The 24,618-nt window shown below is 34.0% G+C and overlaps 1 protein-coding gene across 1 annotated transcript; it reads right to left on the bottom strand.

Moving 5' to 3' along the window:
• Positions 1–662: 662 nt before the first annotated feature.
• LOC143600601 (cinnamyl alcohol dehydrogenase 1-like) lies at positions 663–2,209 on the bottom strand. Its single transcript, XM_077078244.1, has 5 exons — positions 2,076–2,209; positions 1,892–2,005; positions 1,557–1,784; positions 1,036–1,475; positions 663–921 (listed from the first exon to the last, which is right to left on the bottom strand). Exons 1-5 carry the CDS (start codon positions 2,162–2,164, stop codon positions 716–718), a joined length of 1,077 nt encoding a protein of 358 aa, XP_076934359.1. The 5' UTR covers positions 2,165–2,209; the 3' UTR covers positions 663–715.
• Between the last annotated feature and the right edge of the window lie 22,409 nt (positions 2,210–24,618).

Raw genomic sequence — 24,618 nt, 5'->3', positions numbered from 1 at the left:
ATGTAATTTTATCCGTTTTCGGCCGAAAATTTGGGTCCAGCCTCTCTCGTTTATGGACTTGTTTTAATACATATTTTCGTCCGGCTACCTTAATGTTTTCGTTCAAGCTTCGTCGTTGGTCAATATTAAAGTCCTTATTACCACTTAGCCATTTTTTCATAAACTTATCGAATGCCCATATTTAATCAAACTATTATTAGGATCTAAATTATTATTGAGTTATATGTACGAAAAAAAACTTAATATCGAGCAAACAAACCCCCCCCCTGCAAAAAAAAAAAGAAAGAAAGAAAGAAAAATAATTAACCACATAAAAAAATTTAGAAGTTTACAAGGTCTTTATAGCCATCTTTTAAATCAAGTACAAAAGATATTTATCCATCTTCTAGAACATTATTACCGTATCGTAATGGCGTGTTATTGACTTATTGTCACGCTTGCTAACTTTTGGGAATTTTTATAAATTTTATTATTTATATATCTATTCATTTATTTAGTTGGATAAAAAAAACGACCGGCTGCCAATACTTGGTACCACGCATTGTCAATCACACACCAAAATTGTATATAAATTCAATATTTCAACATCCATTAAGTTTATGTATTCTTCAAGTTACAAAAAAGCAATAGAAACTTATAGCATTTGTCACGCGAATACAAGATTAAAACTCTTTGTTTCCGTATCTTTCTACTTGTTTTCAACAAACACAATAGTTTACTCGTTTTCGAGATTGCTACCGGCAACATCCACAACAAACCGGTATCTAACATCATTCTTGGCCAACCTCTCCATCGCGGTATTGACATAATCCATCTTCACAACCTCGATTGCAGATCTCACTCCTTTCTCCTTGCAAAATTCAAGCATCTCTTGTGTCTCCTTCATGCTACCAATGAACGTGCCTGTGATCGACTTTCTCCCTTTAAAACACACAAAAATAGAAGTTAGATCGACTGGTACATCACACGAGCATTAATCAATATATGATAAACAATATGACGAACATGATAATAATCATTAAAAAAAAGTCTAACCAATCATGAGAAGAGGTGAAACAAATTGCAATGGCTGATTAATGACGCCGGTGATGATCAACTTTCCGTCAAGTTTTAACAATGATAAACTAGGCTCCAGGGGATGGTGAACAGGCACGGTATCAATTATATAATCAAAAGAGTCAGCCAACTCTTGCATCTTACCAACATCCGAGCTGATCAGATAATCATCAACTCCAAGGACATCAAGTGCCTCCTCTTTCTTCTTGTTAGAAGAAGAGATCACAGTCATATGATGCCCCATAGCTTTAGCTATTAGCACGCCCATGTGCCCGACCCCACCAAGCCCATGTATGCCTCCTTTTAGCCCACTCCCTTTTAACCCAAAGTGGTTTAATGGGCTATACACCGTCACCCCAGCACATAATAGTGGCGCCACCTGTTCCGGTGACATTCCCTCCGGTATCTTAACCACAAACCTATATTTATAAAAATAAAATATTAGAATATTCAAACGTTAAGAAATTATAATTTGAATTGGAATTGGAATTGGAAATTACTTTTGATGGACGATCATGGAGCCGGCAAAGCCGCCTTGAGTAGGGCGGCCGTCGATGTAAACATCATTATACGACCATATCTTCTTGTTACAATACTGCTCAACCTCGGCGTTACACGGGCGGCAGCTGCCGCAACAACCGACGAGACACCCGACACCGACACAATCCCCTACCGCGAATTTAGTAACTTCGGGTCCCACCTCCACTACCTCACCTACCACCTCATGTCTGCATCCACCACCAAAATCCAAAAGTAATATTAAAATCTTATCTTGTCAGAAAGGAAAATGATTGAATAATGATTAATGAATATATATATTAGAATAATAACTGACCCAGGGACCATTGGGTAATTTGACATTCCGAGTTCATTTTTGATCTGATGAATATCAGTATGGCATATTCCACAAAATATAACCTTAATCAACACATCTTCTGCTCCTGTGTTTCTGTCGGATACATAAAATATTTCAGTTAACAGTATGTATATGTAATATTATGTATATGTAATATATGTACCGGAGAGTGAAGGTGTAGGGTGAAAGGACGCCGGAGGGATCTCTAGCAGCCCATCCGGTGGTCTTTCTCTCGTCTTTCATGCTTCCCATTTCAGATTCCGGCAGCCGGCGGCGGTTACTGACAGAAGCAAGCACTGATATGTTTTTTAGAGAGAGAGAGAATGTGAGTGTGTTTGTGGTGGATGATGAAACTGAAAGGGATTTATATATATGTGTGTAAACAGCTGAATACGAATAAAAAAAGGAAATGAAATATTATACGTCTTTAAATTATTTGATGATTAAATAAGTCATTTATTAATTTCTTATAATTAGATGTGTATATTTCTTGTAAACCACCAGCAGGTGCAGTGATAAAAAAAAAAACTTGACATTTCATATGGTATTGGTTTGATTCTTGTTCTTATCATTTAGTTTCAGCGGCACCTGGTAATGATGGTAGCTATACGAATGGGTGAAGTTCATTAGTTGAATCTTTAAACTGAACGAATTTTATCTCACCACACTGTCATGCGTCGAGTGTTCATGGACGTTAGTCTTAGACAAGGGTTTTTCCGGATCAAAATACGAGTATAACCTGATATGATTAATTTAGCTTTATGAAAAATGTGTCTTTTTTTAATCTTGGCACAAATCATGAAAACACATGTCACATGTGTAATTAAAAAACAATGCCATCGGACTAATATGTTGACTAGTTGCTATCTCACCTACTACTGTACTCTTATCTCATAATATTTACTGCGGTCTAGGTGAGAAAACAAATTTTGTTGATAGTGTGAAAATTTCTATAATTTCATTTTGTAATCAATAAATACATATGCACATAAGTTATTTCCGGTTTTAAGTAATACTATGTCTATAACAAGACATTTGACTTGTTAGACGGCCTCTAAGGCTCGTCCAATGGTAATTTTTTTGAATAAATAAATTAATTAAAATTAAATTAAATATTATAAGTTTAATACCCAACTAATTTTTTTTATTAAATCTTCTTCTCAACAATAAAGGTTTCTTATTTTTAAAAAACTACATAAATTTTATAAGTTAAGTAAGATTTCTAATTGAAAAAACTAAATATATAATTAAATTCAACATGCATGTGATGAATGTGAAGATGAATCCTGCTTCATCGATTTGCAAATAGCATAACTAAAGATGAAAATTGAGAAGTGAAGATTTTTGTATTTATGGGCGTGGAATGTCACGTTTTAATGTAATATATTTCAAATAAAAACATAATTTAGTTTTAATTTAAATATTAAATGATATAAAAATAATTAAAACATTATTTAAAATATAATTATACATATATATAATTTGTAACTTTGGTGTCGCTAAGCCTTTATTGGGCCAAGTGGCGGCACCAAAGTGATCCACGTAATTTTGTATTTTTTTAATTTGATAATTAAACGGTTATTCGCTTCAATGCATTGATGAAACGTCCAGAATGGACAACTTTAGGTTTTTACTGACACCCGGGTTTTACCGACATTTTTGTTTACTTCTGGTATCGTAACAAATGTAACCGAAACCGACCGCATTTGCATCAACTCACCGTCGCAATGCCTGGAAACACTTAGGTTTACCAACACCCGAGTTTAACCGACTCATTGTTGCAACGCCCAATATCGACAATGTCAGGTTTTACCGATCGACCGAACAAATGTCGTTTTTTATATTTTAATGTTTTATATGTTAATCAACCGGGCCACGATAATACACAACTGCAACATGACATAAACATATTTGATCTACCAGAAAAACTAGATAAAACATGCTCGCCTTACCATTGGTTATGCCATGGATCATCCAAGGCAGTATCGTGTTAGTCTTGCCATGAATTGTGAGGAATATGCTTGTCCTTCCGTCATTTTCCTCGTTCAAGAATTGATAATTAAAGGCCCAAATCCAATCGATGCCATCATTGTAACATCTCGGATTTTTCGTTTACGTTTAAACCGACCGGGAATAATTTAGATTTTCATTATTAAACAAAAATAATATATTTAAGTTTCTAATGTTCAATTTATACCCTTCATACTTTATATAATGTCTAAATCCTTATTTAAAACATAAAAAGCTCAATAATGGACCAAATATCAAACTACAGGGACTAAAAATGCAAAAAAAAAAAATGAAACTTTCCCCATTGTGGCCCGAGGCGCTGCGCGACGGGACCACCCTAGGTGGCCGCGCGGCGCGACGGGGTACCTGCACAGATCGTTTAAGCCTTAGTTCGTTTAAGGTATAAAATCGTTTATTTTAGGCATGTTAGAGTGAATTAACGTCCAAGTAAACATCATACAACTAAAATACCATTCCTAATTTGTTTTCCCTTCTCCAATATCAGATCTTTGTGAATAAATCGAAGATTCTTTCCTTAAATCGCATATACTTGCTTAAACGGGCCAAAAAGCCCATATTTTGTTCGTTTTAGCTATTCTTATATAAACACATCATAATTCCCTGCTGTAAACCTTAACCTAACCCTACTACATCTCCTCCAGCAGTCACCTACCTCTGCTCATTCTCAAACCCTTCGGTTTTTGCATATTCGTTAAAGACACAAGCCTTGACGTTTGACTTTGCTTTTACATTGATCTTTGACTCGTTATATCTCTTGATCCTTTCACTTTCCGGGTAAGTTGTAAACTGTAAAATTGTTCATACATATTCCCTAGTCAATAACCTTCAATCAATTTCTGAGATTGAAGGGTATTGACTGGTCAATTGCTTTAAAACCCGATAAAGGGTAAAACAGTCAACAACTTTGACTTCTCATTTTCTCATACTTCTGGTCGGACTCAATGTTCGGTCCAGAAGACTTTTCTTCTCGTAATTAAATTTTAAGGGTTCTGACCAAAACCCAACTCCCGACTCGAAGTTCGGATTCTGGTCAGACTCGACTCGTTTAAATATTAAAATCAACATAACTAGAGTTCTACTCATCCGTTTTGATTGATTCCAGCGGAATTAAGTTCATTTTTATTTATAGTTTCATATCACAAATTTTCAGATTCTGATCATTAATCTCGTTGGACGTGTATTGGACGACTCGCTTAAATCATTAGTTTGTTTGTCGAATTTATTAATCACTTGCCCTACGTCTAAGGTGAGTTTGATCATTCCCCTTTTTATATACTGTTTTCAAATGTTTTGAGGACATATGCGTACTTATTCATATTTTCTATCTATATATATACACAAAATCGCAAATATAATCATTGTGTGAATATCAGTTTAATTGTTTACTTGATAACGTTTCAGAGAGGTCCAACATATCCCCTTTTGTATAGGGTTCTCATTAGTATGATCATACGACCGTCTTAGTAACCGGAGCCCGATTCGCTTGGCAAAGGTAAAACGATAACCTTAGTCATTGTAATCAATGCCCGATTCGCTTGGCAACGATTTCATTGGCACACACGATTTGGTTATATGCATGTTTGTTATGATTCGATTGATTATTATCACATGGTTGGTTTGCGCATTTTTCATTTATCAACTATATATATATATATATGCTATTATTTAATGTTTCAAAATTGGTGATCATCTCACTCAACATGTGTTGTTGACAAACTCCATTTTCTACGCATATGCAGGTTGTTTAGATTGAAGTATGGATATGTAGTCAAGACCATAGGTTATATTGAAGACAAACTTAAATTTAATTGATTGTATTTATTTAATTGAATTGTTTTGTTGTATTTGATTATTGTGTGTGCATTTGAATTAAAATAATTAACTAGATATTGTCACATTTTATTTATGATAGTATCTTCGAGCTGTGAGCAATCAGATCACGCCCCGGCATTTCCGCCTTAGGTTGGGGTGTGACAATCATCATCATCATCATCATCATCATCAGCATCATCATCATCATCATCATCATCATCATCATCACCACCACCTACTGGGTCAACAAGACAACAAATGATGGGCTTTTAGGCGTCGACGGATTTTCTTGAAGGTTGAGAAGTCACTCGGAAGTGAATATCATATTTTGGTCTTTATAAGGTTAATTTAAAATAGCCATTATGATAATAATTAATTGTTATAAAAAATAGTTATTAAAAGTAGCCGTAATGAAATTATAAAACTATTTAATTTACTTAATGGTGTATGCATATAGTTACTTGATTGCTTACTAAATTAATTACTTAATATTAATTAAATAAAAACAAGAATGGTGATGTGAAAATAATAAGATTTTATATGGGAAGGATGAGCATTGTGATGTTGCGGGTAAAACGAGCATGTGGAAAGAATATGAGTGGAAAGTTGATGCGGTATGCTGAGGAAGGATGATCTCCAGCGTTGCAGACAGTCTCGGACATTAAATAACCCAAATAAAGTTGATGAAGCATTATTGTCCCTGATCTCTATAGCGTAGGGATGCATTTGGTTACCATATATTTGGTTGGGTGTGTGAGTGCGCCATTCATATCGAGTTGATGAGTTATGATTGGTGGGTTGTGGCATAATTTGTACACCGACCATATTTTTAGTTGTGTAAAATACCAACCATAATTCACACATCAAAAATCTTGTAATGTGTCAAATAGGTTGCGGAGGCAATAATCAAGTTGTTTACATGTTAATCAGATTGATGGGTTGTAACAAAAATGGATCAAACGGGGCATAAACGGATTATTGCTTGACTTGTTTAATTCAGCAGTTAAACATGTCAACTTAAACACGATACACATGATTAATCTGGTCACACTCACACCAAACACGACCAATTCTTTTCTGTTTTAGTGAACTAAGTCTTTCATGTTGTAATTTATCTAAACTTGTATCAAATTGATGCTATATGGGTTTAGTTCTTGTCATACTATTTTTGGTGGGTCCGGTCCCCTTGACTGTGCGCAACACCTTCCTTGAGACCTTGACTACCACCAGCCATCACATATCCCGAGTCATAGCAGCCTACGGTCATCGTGACCCCTCTTATAAGTTATAAAGCCTCCAACAATGTATATATATAAAAAATCAATCATAACATAATGCAAACGTTTATGGGCAACAATATATAATAACAAAAATAATAATAATTTAAAAATTAATTAAAAAAGACATTATATTTTTGGGCAACTATTAGAGTACATGGAGTGTAAGCGACACTGCAACACATTGCACATGCGTACTCAGGATTGCAAGCACGAACATTGCTTCACCCCTTGCAGCGTCACCCATTTCAATTCCCTCAAGAACCTGCATACATACAGTATTGGTAAAAAAAAAGTGAAAAGCACCCACATGATGTACATCCGATCCATCTCTATCGTGGAAGTCGCGCCATGTCTAGAAACCCTGCCTTCCTTTTGTTGTTATTGTCCGTAAACCACATTAGTTTGACGCCACCAATATCAAAATAAAGGGCGAGATGAAAATGCATATAGATAGATAGTGAGAAATAGTCATGGTTTTGTTGTGTGGCCCACGGAAGAGTGAATATAACCTCAATTTTCTTCTTCTTCTTCTCGTGGTGGACTCAGGATTTATTTTATAGGAGTCAAAATTTTTTGAGTATTGGTTGTCAATCTTGACACATTCTAAATTAAACAAACCAATAAAGAAAATATACATAATTTACTTTTGTATGCTTTAATAACATCATTTTTTAAATTGAGATGGTGAAGTCCACATGTGTTAGACATTTCTTCCAATGTTTAATAAAAAATAATAGTGGTAAGAGAGTAAAACTTTATCATCTTTCTTTTTCAAAACATATAACAAGTTTCTAGCTTCGTATTTCTCCCATTGCTCTTGGCGGAACCTTTTTTTAACTAATAATCCTTTTTTCCTCCTTTTTCATTATCTGAAAGCATAGGTCCCCGAACCTTCTTCTTTTTCTTCTATTTTTTTGTTTTTGTGAAAACCTGTCCACACTGTTTCACCCAATTGTTCATTCTGTCGTTAAAGGCTAGTAACTGGACATGGGTTATCCAAACCACCATTGATTTCTCATGTGACCATCAGAATCAATGCCTAGACCAAACTTAATTGCAGACCATATGAAGAATAACGGGCGGGAGTTGGCGATGAAGAGTAGGGTCTTGAATACTTGTTTTTTTTTTTTTTTTTAATTTTGAAGTAAACATGATAATGATCATTTTATTTGAATTTAATATATTTAACGTTTACCTAGTGAAGAAAACAAAAAAAAAAGTTTCATACTAAAACGTAATCTAACTATACTAATAAAAGAAAATAATAAGGATGATTTGGCAATCTCACATTCATTCTTTGTCTAATCCCTCTTCTCATTCATTCTACCTATTCATGAGTTATGGGGCAAAACCGTTTTGATAAATGGGTTATAATTTCATTTATAATATTTTATCTCATTCAACTTATCTATCCATAGGCCATGAATCAAAATAATTTTGACTAATTAGTATAAATTCCTTCATAATTTTCTAATTCATCATCTTATTTTTTCATGCATATCCATGGGTTATGGGTCAAAACAATTTGACAAATAGGTTATAATTTTCCTTCTCATTCTCTAATCACTAATCTCCTTTATCATAGCTATCAATAGGTAATGTGTCAAAACAATTTTGGCAAATGTTTTATATAAAGGATATTTTTTTCTAATTTGTAACTTTGAGATTATATACTTCTTATTATTTATATATCATTTACTTTTTACCTTTAATTTTGTTCATTTCTTTCAAATAACGGACCTTACTTATTTTTATTATTTGACAGATCCCGTGTAATACACGGGTACAAAAGCTAGTTTATGTAATATATCCTTACCATACACATCATTCGTTTAAATGCTTAATTAATTAGTTTGTATTTTGTGTGTGTTCTCACCAACATAACCAACTAACCATACATCAAATGGAAAAGAGACCGAAATAATAGTTTATTATTTTTTAAAAGGACATAAAATAATAACCAAATTTCAAAAGTGTTTCAATTAGGTTATTCATGCAATTTTTTCTCAAATTGAGTCACTAAATCTTCAAATCGAGTCTCACTGATTTTTTTGTGCGCCAAGAAAGAAATGAAGAATAAGATGTTGGAGTCGAAATTTGCAGTATATGTAGTTAAATTTAAATAATTTCAAAAACATTAATTATATTAAAATTTAAAAATAAAAAATAAAATCCACATCACCACTCAACATCAACATAAAAAAAAAGATAAAAAAATTTCCTATGTGAAACAAAAAAGAAAAGGCTAAAAAAAACATGTTAAAACCTTTAGTTTAATAAAATATGAAAGCTGAGTGACTTAATTAAAACACTTTTTAAAGTTGAGTGATCTAATTAGAACAATTTTGAAACTTGGTTACTATTATATGAAATTATCCCCCATATACTTGATTACTGTTCACACCTTTAAATATTTTTAAATTTATTAAAAGATAATAAATCGACATGAATAATTGAAGTTCCAATTTCCATTCATGGTCTTCGATGTCTAATTATGTATTTGTAGAAAAACAGAAATAAAAATAAAAAATACCTACCTCCATTCCTCAATGACGAACAACGTGGTGTTGTAGATGTGACGCGAAACCTAATTTCTTTTAATAGGTTATTTTATAGTTATTGCAAATAAAAGGCTATTTTAATCTTATAGTGTTTAATATTCGAAATTTCAAATCAATTACTCTAAAATTTTCTTTATTAAATTTTATTAAAAAAGCACTTGTAATTCTTAACGACAAAAAAACATTTATCTTTATCTAGCAAGGATCTATTATTTTGGTTTTCCGTGTGATAATTTTTTACATAACTATCAATATCAATCAAAATCGTTTATTTATTTGTATAGGGTGAATTAATGTACCAAGCATTTTATCTTACAAAACGTTTGAAGCGAATGACAAGATGATAGACAAAAGGAAACTAATACGTCAACTGTAAACACTAGATCTATTTTAATGCAACTAAACGAATGGCAGGATGATAGGCAAAAGAATGAAGTTATAAATTACAACACGCATTAGACTACACCACTAATTCATCCATGTTAAATTGCAAACTCTAGATCTATTTTTAATGCAACTAAACGAAAGAAACATGATTTCATCAGTTATTGTAATTTTGAAAAGGAGAATGGTTCTCTTTTTCTGAAATTTAACGAGTTTTTAGCCTTTCAAAAAGAGCAAGATGATATTGTAAATTTACGTTGTTTTGAGTTTGTTCTTGTTTTTGGATTCGGTAAGCTTTAACCAGCCATACGAATTAACTCAAATTTGTCGCAAGGTTGAGAGATTCGCTTGGTCAGAAACTATAATAAGTAAAAACCATAAATAAAATACATTAACAATTAAAACTAGACTTAATTATTGGGATGAAGTGTGATGACATGTTCTACTAAATCAGGCGCAGGTTATGATTAACATTTTTTTGTTCGTCGCTAACACTTTGGAAAGGGCGACGTCGAGTTCTCCCGACATCATCTTTTGAAACCTCGATCACCAAGGTACCCATGCAACTATGCAAGTTTTAATAATTTATTTATTATTTTTTTTATAAATATATAACACAAGAAGTATGATAAGAAATGCCAAGTCTCCTCTTAGTCATTGGTGTTGTAGGTAAATGACCACTTGTAGTGAAAGTAATCTACCACCATTGGGTGCTCTTGGAAGTTTTAGTAAAAAAGCTATCTACCAACTAATAAGACCATCCACGCATCTCATTATTTTCAATTTAGTCGGTGAATTTGTCCTTTAATAAAAGCAAGCCTCATAAAATACTTTTAATTCTTATATGCATTAAAAAGATAATGCGTGGCACATTATGTATTATATGTATACGATATATATATAAAGGAGAATGTAAACAAGAGCGTAACAAGAAATCTCTAGTCTTTGTTTAGGATATGTGTTATGGAAATGTAAAAGGTTTGTAAGCCGTTGCCATCTCAAGTGATAGGGCGTGAAGCACCACGACATTGGGGGCGTGAAAGGGTGAGGGTGAGAGGGCTAGTAGGTGTTAAGGACACATTGCATTCAGTGACGGATCTAGAAAATTTTGCCAGTAGGTGCCAGAAACGGTCAACCTAGAACGGGTCAAGTCAAACTAAAACGAGTCAAACCAAAATGGGTCGGGTCAAACAAAATTACATTAAATAAACCACGTATAGAAATGTAAGCAATAAATTTCCCAAAACGCAATAAACAAAATACATATTACAATTGATAAAAACCTTTACATAATTGTCACGGCACAAAACTCTTATGTACAAATAAAAAAAATTAAAGTTAAATAGTGTAGAATTATAACAAAGAGATGATACTCTGAATACTATCATATTTTGGTCTAATTTTTTTAATGGTCCGATTAAACTAACAAAATATATCACTATATTAATAACTAAATGATGAAGTGGTTAGACAATTAGACAATCTAAGCTTAATTGGTATTTTGTGAAAGAAAAACTAAATTTGCGTTTGAAAAGTTGGCTTGGAAAGTTGGGTTTGGGGCACTAAAAGAAACACGGATGGAACACTGGAGGTCTTTGAACCTAATATATTAGAAGTTTATAGATGAAAATACGAATTTGAGGGGATGCCTACGCTCCCCCTAGCTCAATACTGAGTCTGCCCCTGATTGCATTATTTTTTTAATTTTTGATTAGCATATTAACCAATCGTTTATTTCTACCTCATCTCACAACTACATTTCATATTTCACCCTATCATAAAACATGTTATTGAATGTTATATGTGATGTCTATGTGTCACCTACGTGAAGAACTCAAGCCTCGTATTTTACTCCTCTGATAACACATAACATTTAATCATCATTGTCGTAGGTAAACGACTTCTTATAGTGAAAGTAGTCTACCAGACTACCACCCTTTGTTGCTCTTGGAAATTTTAGTAAAAAAGCTCTCTACCAGCTAAAAAGGATGGCCTACGCTTCTCATTTTTAATTTAGTTAATAAATTTATTCTTAAAAAGGTAATTTTGGTAAATGAACGAGTCGCGTTGGTAATAGGTTAAAACAGGTTTTGGTTATAACAAGTTGTGCTAAAAAAATATTATTTTGGTTTGATAAAGACAAGTTATAATAAAAAATTTAAATGTGCTAAATATGAGAAAAAAACATTAAAATGACTCCATTCACTAGATTTGTTTTTATAATCGCATATGGATTGATGGTGGCGACACCAACGAGTAATGGTAATAACGTCGACAACAATCATGTCCACGTCAACATATAGCCATATAGGTGGTAGGCAATGGTGATGGTGGTAGCGTCAGTGGTGACGGTGACTAATTTTCGATGCCTCTTAAGTGTTGGGATAATTTTCAATACTCCCTTTCAACTTGCACCCCTCGTGTTCATCCTTTGGCAACAACTTACTATTTTTGGTCGGGACAAACTTTTGATGAGCACACCCGCAACTTGATTATTTGTGTCAACATGCTTAAGATCCATTTCTCTGCCCCTTCTCCCTAACAAAATGATAGTTGACTTCTATGTGCTTAGTTTAGTCATGAAAAGTGGATTCTCGACTAACTTAATGGTTGACATATATTGTCATAAAATAAAACTTCGTTCTTCAACGTTCTATTTTAGTTCTTCCAACATCTTTCTTAGCATACCGCTTCTTGTTGTTGCTGATCGTCGGGTTCTTATATCACCCGCATAGCCGGCATCACAAAACCCTACGAGTTTCATCTTTTACATTTGATCACACCTCACTCCATATTCTATGGTTGCTTTAACACGATATAGTACCATTCCTATATCGTGTGCATTAACTGTAACCAACCTAGGTAATCAGTGGTGCAGGAAAGAAGAATAAAAGTGTGATTAATATTTACAATTAAATGCAAATAATGAAGTGGGCCGTCAAGTTAGTAAATCACGTGGGCTTCAATAAATCAAGAATGTGATGTTGGGCTGAAAAGTAAACGAAGTGCTGGACCATCACAATCCGACATGAAGAACAAAAGAGGCAGATCGCACAAAGTTTAGTTCGCAGTTCGCATTCAAACTCTACTGTGTTGGGTGAATAATGAATTATATAAACAAACTAGATCAATATATATAGAGCAAACACGACAATGAAAACAAGCTAGCTAGTTAATTTTACAAGAATCATTATGATTTTTGTACTTGATATACTTGGTAAGTGTTGATAATTTTTGTCTCATGCTTGATCATAAACCGTGTTCCAACCTAATTGTATACCTATTTGTTTGTTAAACTTTACCGATTAAGATTTTAAATACATTTCTTACTATTATCATTCAAAGAAATATAAAAACAAAAAAATAATAGTGGATTAGAAGATTACTCTAGACATAATTTTTTTTACAGATACGGTTTAAGTAAACAAGTATGTATAAATTAAATATTCAGGTTGGGTCATCTAATCATGGCTAGGGCTGTAAACGAACATGAACAAGGCCTTGTTCATGTTCGTTTGTTAAGAAAATAATGTGTTTACGAACGGTTTACGAACACTTACCGAACGAGATTTTATGTTCATGTTCGTTTATTAAAGAAATGAATGTGCTCACGAACACAAAGAAAATCGGCAGAGCCTAGAGATTGAGACCGATGCATTCATCAATGTGAATAATGAAAGCCTGTAAATGAATCAAACAAATACGAACATGGCCATGTTCATGTTTGTTCATTTAACTTTAAACAAACACCAAGACTTAATTGAACAAATATTTATGTTCGTGTTCGTTTGTTTAAAAAATGAACATTTGTGTTCATTGATGTTCGTTTGTTTAACATCTAAACGACATAAATGAACATATGAACAAATGTAAATGAAAACAAACAAACATAAAGGAAAACAGTTATATGAACACAAATTAACAAATATAAAACATTTCAGATAGATGAGTGCATCCAGATAATATTTAATTATTTTCTGCTAATACATAAACGGACATAAATAATCGCATATAAACGAACATAAATAAACGAGCGTTCATGAACGAACGGAACATGTTTTTGTATTCGTTCGTTTAACTAAACGAACACAAGTTTTATGTTCATGTTCGTTCATTTATTAAATAAACGAATTTTCCTTAGAACGATTCACGAACATTTCATTGAGCGTTTAGTTCGTTTAGAGGCCTACTCAGGGCAATAGGTCATCATCTAATACCTGAATACCAATCCTATACATTTCCGGTTTCGCCCATCTACCTTCAGATTGGTGTTTGTTTGGTAGGAACACTTTGATGTAGCTAAGGGTCATTTTAGTGTTGCCCAAGCTCATTATTTGACTCCACTTAGCTGGCTATATATTAATTTCTCTATCACCAGTACCTTTCAAAAAAGAAAAAAAAAAATTTTCTTTACCCCTAGTGAGTTTTCTATAAGAGAAAATTTCTATAATAACCATTTTAGAAAATGGTTTTTTAAATTTGTCCATCTTTTACAAAGAACTCCCAAAATATCCATTACAAAATAGGTGGGACGACTTTTTAATAATCCAAGATGACTATTTGTAGAGCCAATGAAAAAAGAATACGTGTCCATAAAGCTGACGCAACGACTGGTTCGTGAAAACAATCTAAGCGCCAACAAAGCAGTTGGCCCAACGACTGCATTCATGTCTATGGCGGGCTGACTAGATCGTGAAAACGCCAACTAAATCACGTTGTTAAAAAACACGGGCCGACTGTAAATTATGTTGGACGACTAGATCATATCAAATGAAGATTTTGAAAAAGGCGTTATAAAAAATCAGGGACGACTAGATCGTAAACATGTCGACTAGATCATGATACAAAAAATCAGGACAACTAGATCATGATACAAAAACACCGGGACGGCTAGATTATCATTTTAATATGGTTTGTAAATGGTTTTTAACAACGTGATCTAGTTGGTTGTGATATAGTTGGCGTTTTCACGATCTAGTTGGCATGTTCATGATCTAGTCGGCCCGACATAGACATGAATGCAGCCGTCTGCCCGACTGCTTTGTTGGCGCTTAGATTGTCTTCACGTACCAGTCGTCACGTCGGCTTTATGGACACATTTTCGTTTTTCATTGGCTCTACGAACTAGTCGTCTTGGATTATTAAAAAGTCGTCCCGCCTATTTCGTAATGTACATTTTGGAAATTTCTTTGTAAACTATGGACAAATTTAGAAAACCATTTTCTAAAATGGTTATTATGAGAATTTTCCCTTTCTATGACCTTTCATCGCTTTTGCTTTTCATTATCAATCATATGAATGAATACTTCACGTCAAACTTTCTTTAAATGGATACTACAGTTGTAGCTGCTTTTAGAATATTGGCCAGAATAGAACTTGTATTAAATATTAAGTGCAAAATGTTCAAAGCAGCATATTTGTCACGGTATGGGATTCGCTTTTCACGAAAAATCTTCATACTGATTTATGTTTCCTGCAATTATATATATATATATATGTTGTTGTTTTCTCCTTTTTAATGAATTAATTTTGTTTTTAATTCAAACCACAATGATAGTTCTTGCATAATTTACTTTATCAAAAATTACGACAAATATAGACTGAGCATGCATGATTTACTTTACAAAGTCATTATAACATGAAGCGTGTATGATGTTTCCAGAACGCAACATGTGTCCTTAAGCGATGAGTAACTTTGCTTTTGTCATAATTAATTGTGTACAAATATTAAATGATTGCATACCAATTACGCAACATATATGAATTAACAAACAAAGTATTATGCAGTACGTATATAATAACCATATAATATATTTGGGACTGGGGCTTTGAAGGCTTTATAACTTTCTTCAATTAAGGAATAGCGTAGATGGATCAATTAGAAGATCAAAGTCATTGATGCTTTGTATACTGGGTAAGCGCGTCATAAAGAATATTGGTATCTATCATAGACTTGATTTATTTTATGGGCTTGAATTCCTTACCCCACGGTTTATATGGAACGTATATTATAATATACATATGGCTATGATTATACACTATGGTTTTAACTTATGTTTATAACAATGTATGATCAACTCAAAGAGAATAAAATTTTTTAATGTATTTTTTTCTTTTTTAATATAGGAACATAGAAAAGTCATATATGATTTAAAAATGTTGGAACTAAATTTCTTTATGCATTTTTTTCCTTTTTAAGGAACACATCTCCATGTATCAACTAAACCATAAGAAGGGATGGTTCCTCCTCGATCTCTTACCATAGGCTAAACTAATTTTGTTTCTTTGTTCCTTTGATCCGAACGGTTGCACGCACGCATGCGAAGTGTCCAAATTTACCACATTGGTTTTCCCTTTTTTTGTCGGTCTTCATACATGTTATGAGACGAGTTCTTTCGTTCCATTCCCCCGTCGACTCCTCCTCCCTCGGCCTGGGTATTATATATGGCCACATGCGTCCACGGCCAAGCCATGACTCTACTTGTCACTTGATCAACTTATATATATATATATATATATATATATATATATATATATATATATATATATATATATATATATATATATATGTATAGTTATTTCAACCTGACTGAGCAAAAAGCTTAGCAGGCGTTTCCGTTGTATGCATGTGGTTTCTCGTTCCTTGATCATAAGGCTTTAGTATATATGCCAATTGCGACCGAGATCAACATACTGCTCGATCAAAGCCACTAATTGAAAGTAGTTAAATTGTTAGCTAGGCACTCAATCAAGCAGTTTCTTCTTCAGCCTTGAATATATATCAGAAACAAGACTTCTGAACTTTGACATGATGGATGCAACTTATCTTGGGGGAGCTATAGCTAGCTAGAAGTAGAAACCATCAATTTTCATTAATATGGAGTGATTAATTCAACTCACTCCTTAGACTTTGAATACCGGATTTCAATTCTGGACTTAATTGATCCGCTAGCTAGCTCCAGTATTCCTTACCTTTATATCGTCCTAAATCTTCATTGCGTCTTTGTACTTCGCCACTTGCACACAATCTCCACAATAGCATTGAAGTTGCATGTTAGTTAGCTAGATCGAGCTTGCTTCAGGTTTGATGGTGGTACATTGTTGTAAATCAATCCGGTAGCTAGGGTAATAGAAATTCAAATGAAATGGTAAAACTTGGATAGATCAACGGCTCATTTTCAGATAGATTCACAAGAAACTGTGTCTAAAAACACCACTCGAGATGCCAAAATCGAGCTGGCAAAGACAAATCAAATCTTCACTAATATTCACCGAGATAAAATTCAACACAAAATTCTTCATTCTAAAGCTCACTAAAATCCGTTCATTCATCATTGAATTAACTTCTTGTTTCTTTTGGCTTGGACGATCGCATTGGTTCCGCTTTAGCAGAACCAATCTCCTTGCTCTGATACCATGAATGTCAAGTTCTTAAATCGACAATGATCACACACACAGTTTAGATTTTGACTCACCCCAACTCCTTTAATTAATATCATATCAAATGGCAAAATATAATTGCTCTAGCTAAGTCTAGTCCTACATCTATACTTAAACTACCGAAACTTATTATCTTGTAAACAAATAAGAAATTACAAAACTGATCTATAAACATTACCTTTTTATCTTCCTTCATGCTCAAAGGTTTCTTTATTCTTGAACAATAATTAAACCACCATCCATATGCCACTTTCAGCATACTGATCATGTCAGATCAGTAGTCAGGTAATTAAGCATAACTAATTAATCACCAGCCCATAACTTAGAATCAGGGAATTGGATGACACAACCGATCGAGAACCACCGTCTGGATCATATATACGCCCGAACCATAAACGGGGAGTCATCCTTTCGCCCAATGCCATCTTAATTAAGTGGGTAGCGTGTGAGCATTAATTAGACGATGTTGGAAGTATGGATCTTCAAATTTTTGTGTACTCGCATCACCTATTCGATCAGGTTTTGGAGGATATATCTTCATTTGGGTTACATATATCTGGCCAGGGTTTCAAATATATATATGTTACAACTCGATATATCTAATTAAAAACTAAGACGTACACATACATAATGTTGTTTGAAGAGTTAGATTAATACTTATAGATTTTCATTGCAAATAGGATTTAATTAATTAAGTTGTTGGTGTCACAGCCCCGACCCCTATACCCCGGGAGGGGAGCCATGAACGTTGAGTGGCGGTATCGATATTTATTAAAATAATTTGCAGCAGAATATTTCATCAGAACCGTAGTTAGGAAAATTAATCAGAGTTATAAAAACACCATAATTCTTATTTCATAAACTGGGATAAAAACCCATTTTTTATACAAACAAAATTTTTTAGGGATAAACCCTAATTTAGAAAACATGTTTCTTTATTCTAGTGACAAGCCACTTATTTAAACTGGAAGCCCGCAGACATCATTCCTTTGTCTCTAACAAGTCACCTAAAACATGTTTAAAAATATTTGATTAGCAGGAAATACTAGTGAGTACATTCATTTATAAATGACACATTTTACAGTTACAATATTAAGATGTTTTTACATCTGTCTGCTTACAAATTACCAAAAGGTACTTGTCACTCGACCGTATCTGTGACTGTGGTCATATTACTTATTGGCTAACACTTGTCCAATAAGTAACGTGTAATAGCCCAGTAGCAAACCTTGTATACAAAACCCCACAATACCAGTAGTAACCATCCCGTAAGTCTACAGAGACTTAATCACTGTAATGTATTTAAAATCATTTGAAAATATTTGGACTATCTGTCATGAGTGTAATGGATTTAGAGAAGCATCAAGAGTCCCATTTTACTTTGACCAGAACTATTCTTTTATGCTTGAGACTCTTGATCTTCCTATCTTCAATTTGTAATAGTTTCTCAACGAATTTCAATTTTTTGTTTACCTTTATATCTTGAAGGGGTACTTTTAATGATTCTTCAGCTAGACATTTCCTTAGGTTGCTTACATGAAATACATCATGTATACCGGCCATTTCTTCTAGTAACTCCAGCTGATAGGCTACTTGTCCAATTCTTTTAATAATTTGAAATGGTCCAACAAACCTTGGACTTAACTTTCCTTTCTTACCAAATCAGAATACTCATTTCCATGGAGATACCTTTAGTAGCACTTTATCTCCAACTTGAAATTCTAATGGTTTGCATCGATGATCTGCATAACTCTTCTGACGATCTAGTGCGGTCTTTAATCTTTCCTTGACTTGAATTATCTGTCAGTAGTTTCTTGTATGATTTCAGGACCTGATAATTGTTTTCCTCCTATTTCTGCCTAACACACTGGTGTTCTGCACTTTCATCCATAAAGTGCTTCAAATGGGGCAGCATTAATACTTGTATGATAACTATTGTTGTAAGAAAATTCTATCAGTGGCAAATGGTTATCCCAATTTCCACCAAAATCTATCACACAAGCTCTTAAAATGTCTTCCAACGTTTGTACGGTCCTTTCACTTTGACCGTCAGTCTGTGGATGGTATGATGTGCTCAAGTTTAACCTTGTTCCCATGGCTATTTGGAAACTCTTCCAAAAATGAGAAGTAAAACGACTATCCCGATCAGATACAATGGATAATGGAACTCCATGTACTGAGACAACTTTGTCTACGTACAGTTTAGCTAATTGTTCCATTTTAAAAGTTTCCTTCATTGTTATGAAATGAGCTGACTTTGTTAATCTATCCACAATCACCCAGATTGTGTCAATACCTCTTCTCGTTGTAGGTAATTTAGTAACAAAATCCATTGTTATTAATTCTCATTTCCATTCTGGCATTTCTAATTGTTGAAGTAATCCTGATGGTTTTTGATGTTCAGCTTTAACTTGCGAACAAGTTATACATTTCAAAACATAATTAGCTACGTCCTTTTTCATTCCTATCCACCAATAGGTTTTCTTTAAATCTTGATACATTTTATCTTTTCCGGGATGCATCGTATACTTGGATTTATGAGCTTCTTCGAGAATCCTTTCTCGTAAATTTCTAATGATTGGTATCCAAATTCTATTCCCCATTCGGAGGATCTCATCATTTCCTTTGGTCAATTGGTCAATTGTACCATTTCTTTTTTCATCAGCGATGTTATTTCCTTCCATTGCTTGTTTTTGAGCATTTTTCACTTCATCAATTAAATTGATTTGAAGTTCTAATCTTAGAGCTTGTACTCTTTTAGGTTTCTCGTGCTATTTTCTGCTTAATGCATCAGCTACTACATTCGCCTTTCCTTCACGATATTGGATTTCACAATCATAGTCGCTAAGAATTTCCATCCAGCGTATTTGCCTCATGTTAAGCTCCTTTTGCCTAAATACTTTAAACTTTTATGATCTGTGAATACAGTAAACTTACTGCCATACAAATAATGTCTCCAGATTTTTAGGGCAAAAATTATTGCTCTCAATTCTAAATCATGTGTTATGTAATTTTCTTCATGCTTCTTCAATTGTCTGGATGCATAAGCAATAACTTTTTCACGTTGTATTAATACACATCCCAATCCTGACTTGGAAACATCACAACAAACTGTGAAATCTTCAGTTTCTTCTGGTAATACAAGTATTGGGGCATTTGTTAATTTTTGTTTCAAAGTTACAAAAGCTTCTTCTTGCTTATATCCCCATTCGAACTTAACATTTTTACATGTTAACTTTGTTAACGGAACTGCTATTCGGGAAAAGTTTTGAATGAAGCGTCTATAATATCCTGCTAATCCTAAGAAACTTCAAATTTCTGTAGGAGTTTTAAGAATTTCCCATTTAATGATCGCTTCTATTTTGGCAAGGTCAACATGAATACCTTCCTGATTAATCAAGTGACCTAGAAATTGCACTTCTTGTAACCAAAACTCACACTTTGGAAATTTAGCATAAAGCTTCTCTTTTCTCAATAGTGTTAAAAGTGTATGAAGACGTTTGACATGATCATCACTAGTTTTGGAATAAATAAGTATATCGTCTATAAAAACGATCACAAATTTATCCAAATACGGTTTACATATCCGATTCATCATATCCATGAATGCAGCTGGTGCATTGGTTAAACCAAACGGCATAACTGTAAACTCGTAGTGACCCGGTTCTAAAAGCAGTTTTAGGAATGTCTTCTTCATGTACCTTTAACTGATGGTATCCTGAGCGTAAATCGATCTTTGAAAAATATCGAGCTCCTTGAAGTTGATCAAATAGATCATCAATTCTCGGTAAGGGACACCGATTCTTAATTGTGACCTTGTTTAATTCTCTATAATCGATACACATACGCATCGATCCATCTTTCTTTTTAACAAACAACACTGGTGCTCCCCAATGTGATGAGCTTGGTTGTATAAAACCTTTTTCTAGCCAATCGTCTAATTACCTTTTCAATTCTAACATTTAATGTTGGCACTAAGCAATACGGAGCTTTAGCAATTGATGATGTTCCTGGGATTACATGAATTCTGAATTCTACTTCACGATCAGGCGGTTGTCCCGGTAAATCTTCTGGAAAGACATCAGAATATTCTGATACTACCGAAATTTCTTTTAGCTCCCTTCCTTTGGCTTTAGTGATTACAGAAATCATATATACTATACCCTGCTTTCTTAATTAATTTGCCGCTTTCATTATCGATATAAACTTCGTAGGTCTAAGAATTTTGTCTCCTTGAATTGTAATAATCTCTCCTGTTGGCGTACGAATCTCAACAGAATTCTTATTACATAGGATTCGAGCATGATTGGCTACTAACCAGTCCATTCCTAATATAACATCGAATCCGACCAAATTTATTGGAAGCAAATTTGCTTTAAACTTGTGACCTAATAAGTCTATATTTTCTCCATGAAGTACTTCATGAATATAAGTGGAATTTCCATCGGCTGTTTCTACTATGCAAACTTGTTTAAGTTTGGTTAATGGTTGGTTTAGGACTTGGAAAAAATTCTTGTTTATGAAACTTTGATTTGCTCCGGAATCAAATAGTACTTTAGCGTAAACGTCATTAAGAAGAAACGTACCCGTAATGACGTCCGGAATCATTGCTGCCCCTTGTGCAGTAAGCTGAAAAGCTCGTGCATTCCTCTTAGGTTCATCTGTATTCTTAGCTTTACTATCAGGAACCTATATCACCTTGGGACATTCTGGACGGATGTGGCCAGGTTCTCCGCAATTATAGCAAACACGGGTTTCTTTTCTTCTACACTCTTCATCTGCATGACCAGCCATCTTGCAGTAGTTGCAGAATTTGGTCTTTTTAAAAGCACATCTTCCTGAATGCCTCTTTTTGCAAACCTTACAGAAAAGCTGAGTATAGGATTGCCATGTCCCTTTCTTTCGGAATTCTTGAGAAATCTTCTGGGCTAAATCCTTCTTTTTGTTTTCTTCCTGTGTTCGGATTAATCCGTCTATCATGGTATTGGCTAGTTCAACTGCTTCCTCAATAGTCTGAGGTCTAGCCGATTTTACCAAATCACGGATTTCACTTACTAATCCCGAAATATAACGAGAAATTAGTACTGTTTCAAGCGAAGCCAGAGCCGGTACCATTCTTGCATATTCAAAGAATTTTGTCGTATACTCACGACATTTCACACCTTCCATCTTGTGGTTCAAGAACATAGTAGCAATCTTTTCTCTTTCATGTGGAGGACAAAATTTTCTTTCTACTATTTCTTTGAATTCACCCCAGGTCATAATGTAAACTATGTTGCTTCCTTTTGCCTGGAGGATTGTATTCCACCATTCTAATGCTTCATTAATAAAGAGATTAGAAGCATATAATATCTTATCTTCTTTAGCACATTTACTAATTCTTATAACAGCTTTTGTCTTTTCTAACCAGCGTAGTGCTGAAATAGCTCCTTTATTTCCAGAAATTTCAGTTGGCTTACAAGCCCATGAATCTTTGTAAGTACAGCCATTAGTTTTTAACTTTTTAGGTTGTTTATTTTTATTTCCTCCATTCATACTATTGCTGGCTTCAGTGTCAGATTTTCGTTTATTGCTCTCGGTGTTATCTCTAATGGCAGTTACTGGTTGTCTAATAGCTGCAGCAATTTGTGGGATTGCTTCAGCAATTCTTTGGGCTATCATATCGTCAATAGCATTCATATTCAGAGCATTTTCTTGATTGGAATTTTCGTGATTATTTTCACGGTTGTTAACAGAAACTTGATTTGACATCTGAATTTCAAATAAGAAGGAATATTAATATCATAATTAAATAATAAAATAAGCAAGGTATTATCCACACATAAGCACAAAACATGTTAACACATAGACACAGAATATGTCAAAATCGTCGAGCTTTGCGACATTTACTCTTTATATATATATATATACATATGCGTCACTATATTCTATATCTAATCTATATATATGCATCACTATAATTTTTACTTACACACCATTTTTTTTATACAAAGAGGAAATTACGGTAATAAACACACACACATATATATAATATATTAGTTATATTATATATAGGGTTCTCTATCGTAAAATCGCCAGATCATGCTATCCCCGATGTTTCTCAGTCGGTTAGCGGTTTCATTTAGTTCTTCCCCGTATTGACGGAGTTGTGTGGTCAGCTCCGGTGTCATCGTGGGGTAGTTGGCAGTTTCCAGCTAGAATGGTGCGTACGGGTTTGTGGTCATTGTGTGGAATTGCCAATCGTTTGTCCACCATTCTTCAAACTGAGATTGGTTTATGAGATCATCAGGGGGAAGCGGGTTTTCTTGGTTTTGGTTTGGGTTGGTTGAGGTTCCTACTCCCATGTTGTTAACTATTTGTTGGAAGAACTCACACTGATCTAGGCATCAGCCTAGCCTTTCTTCCATGGGAAGTTCAGCGATGGGTTGTGTTGGAGGGGGTTGTGGTTCAGTTGGTGGTTGAATTTGTGGTTTTGGTTTTGGTTTTGGTACTGGAGTCATAACCTTTCTTTTTTGTTTTCTCATTCCTTTTCTCCAGTCCATATATCGTTTTCTTCTTTTTGGTTGATTTGGGGTTGAAGTCGAGGACTGGGCAATGAATATCATTGGTTCATTTGGTTTTTTCTTCAGTTGTTGGGTTTACTGTCTCCATCTCTTCCGTACTGACCGATATGTTCTCAAAAGCCTCTATAAGCTCACTCATGCTGTTTAATCAAAAACAATAAAACAACGACCTCCAAAAAAAATAATATTATTTATATTTATGTTTAGTTAAAATTTCATCCATAAAGTTAACACATAGGTTAGTACATTTATATCCCAACACTTAATTGGTATTGTTAAAATACCTACATTGCTTAAACCAGTGCCTCTGGTACCACTTCAGCTGTCACAGCCCCGACCCCTATACCCCGGGAGGGGAGCCGTGAACGTTGAGTGGTCGTATCGATATTTATTAAAATAATTTGCAGCGGAATATTTCATCAGAACCGTAGTTAGGAAAATTAATCAGAATTATAAAGCACCATAATTCTTATTTCATAAACTGGGATAAAAACCCATTTTTTATACAAACAAAAGTTTTATAGGGATAAACCCTAATTTACAAAACATGTTTCTTTATTCTGGTGACAAGCCACTTATTTAAACTGGAAGCCTGCAGGCATCATTCCTTTGTCTCTAACAAGTCACCTAAAACA

The sequence above is a fragment of the Bidens hawaiensis genome, unplaced genomic scaffold, assembly GCF_021521415.1.
Source record: "Bidens hawaiensis isolate Kalapana, Puna unplaced genomic scaffold, B.hawaiensis_p1.1 tig00001960_1, whole genome shotgun sequence".
Classification (NCBI taxonomy): domain Eukaryota; kingdom Viridiplantae; phylum Streptophyta; class Magnoliopsida; order Asterales; family Asteraceae; genus Bidens; species Bidens hawaiensis.
The sequence above is the reverse complement of the archived record's forward strand: the minus strand, read 5'-3'. Positions and strand labels throughout refer to the sequence as shown.

Coding starts and splice junctions, on each gene's coding strand:
- LOC143600601 (XM_077078244.1), bottom strand. CDS start 2,164: ATGGGAAGCATGAAAGACGAGAGAAAGACCACCGGATGGGCTGCTAGA. Junction 2,006..2,075: donor CCCTACACCTTCACTCTCCG/GTACATATATTA, acceptor TGTATCCGACAG/AAACACAGGAGCAGAAGATG. Junction 922..1,035: donor TTCACCTCTTCTCATGATTG/GTTAGACTTTTT, acceptor TGTGTTTTAAAG/GGAGAAAGTCGATCACAGGC.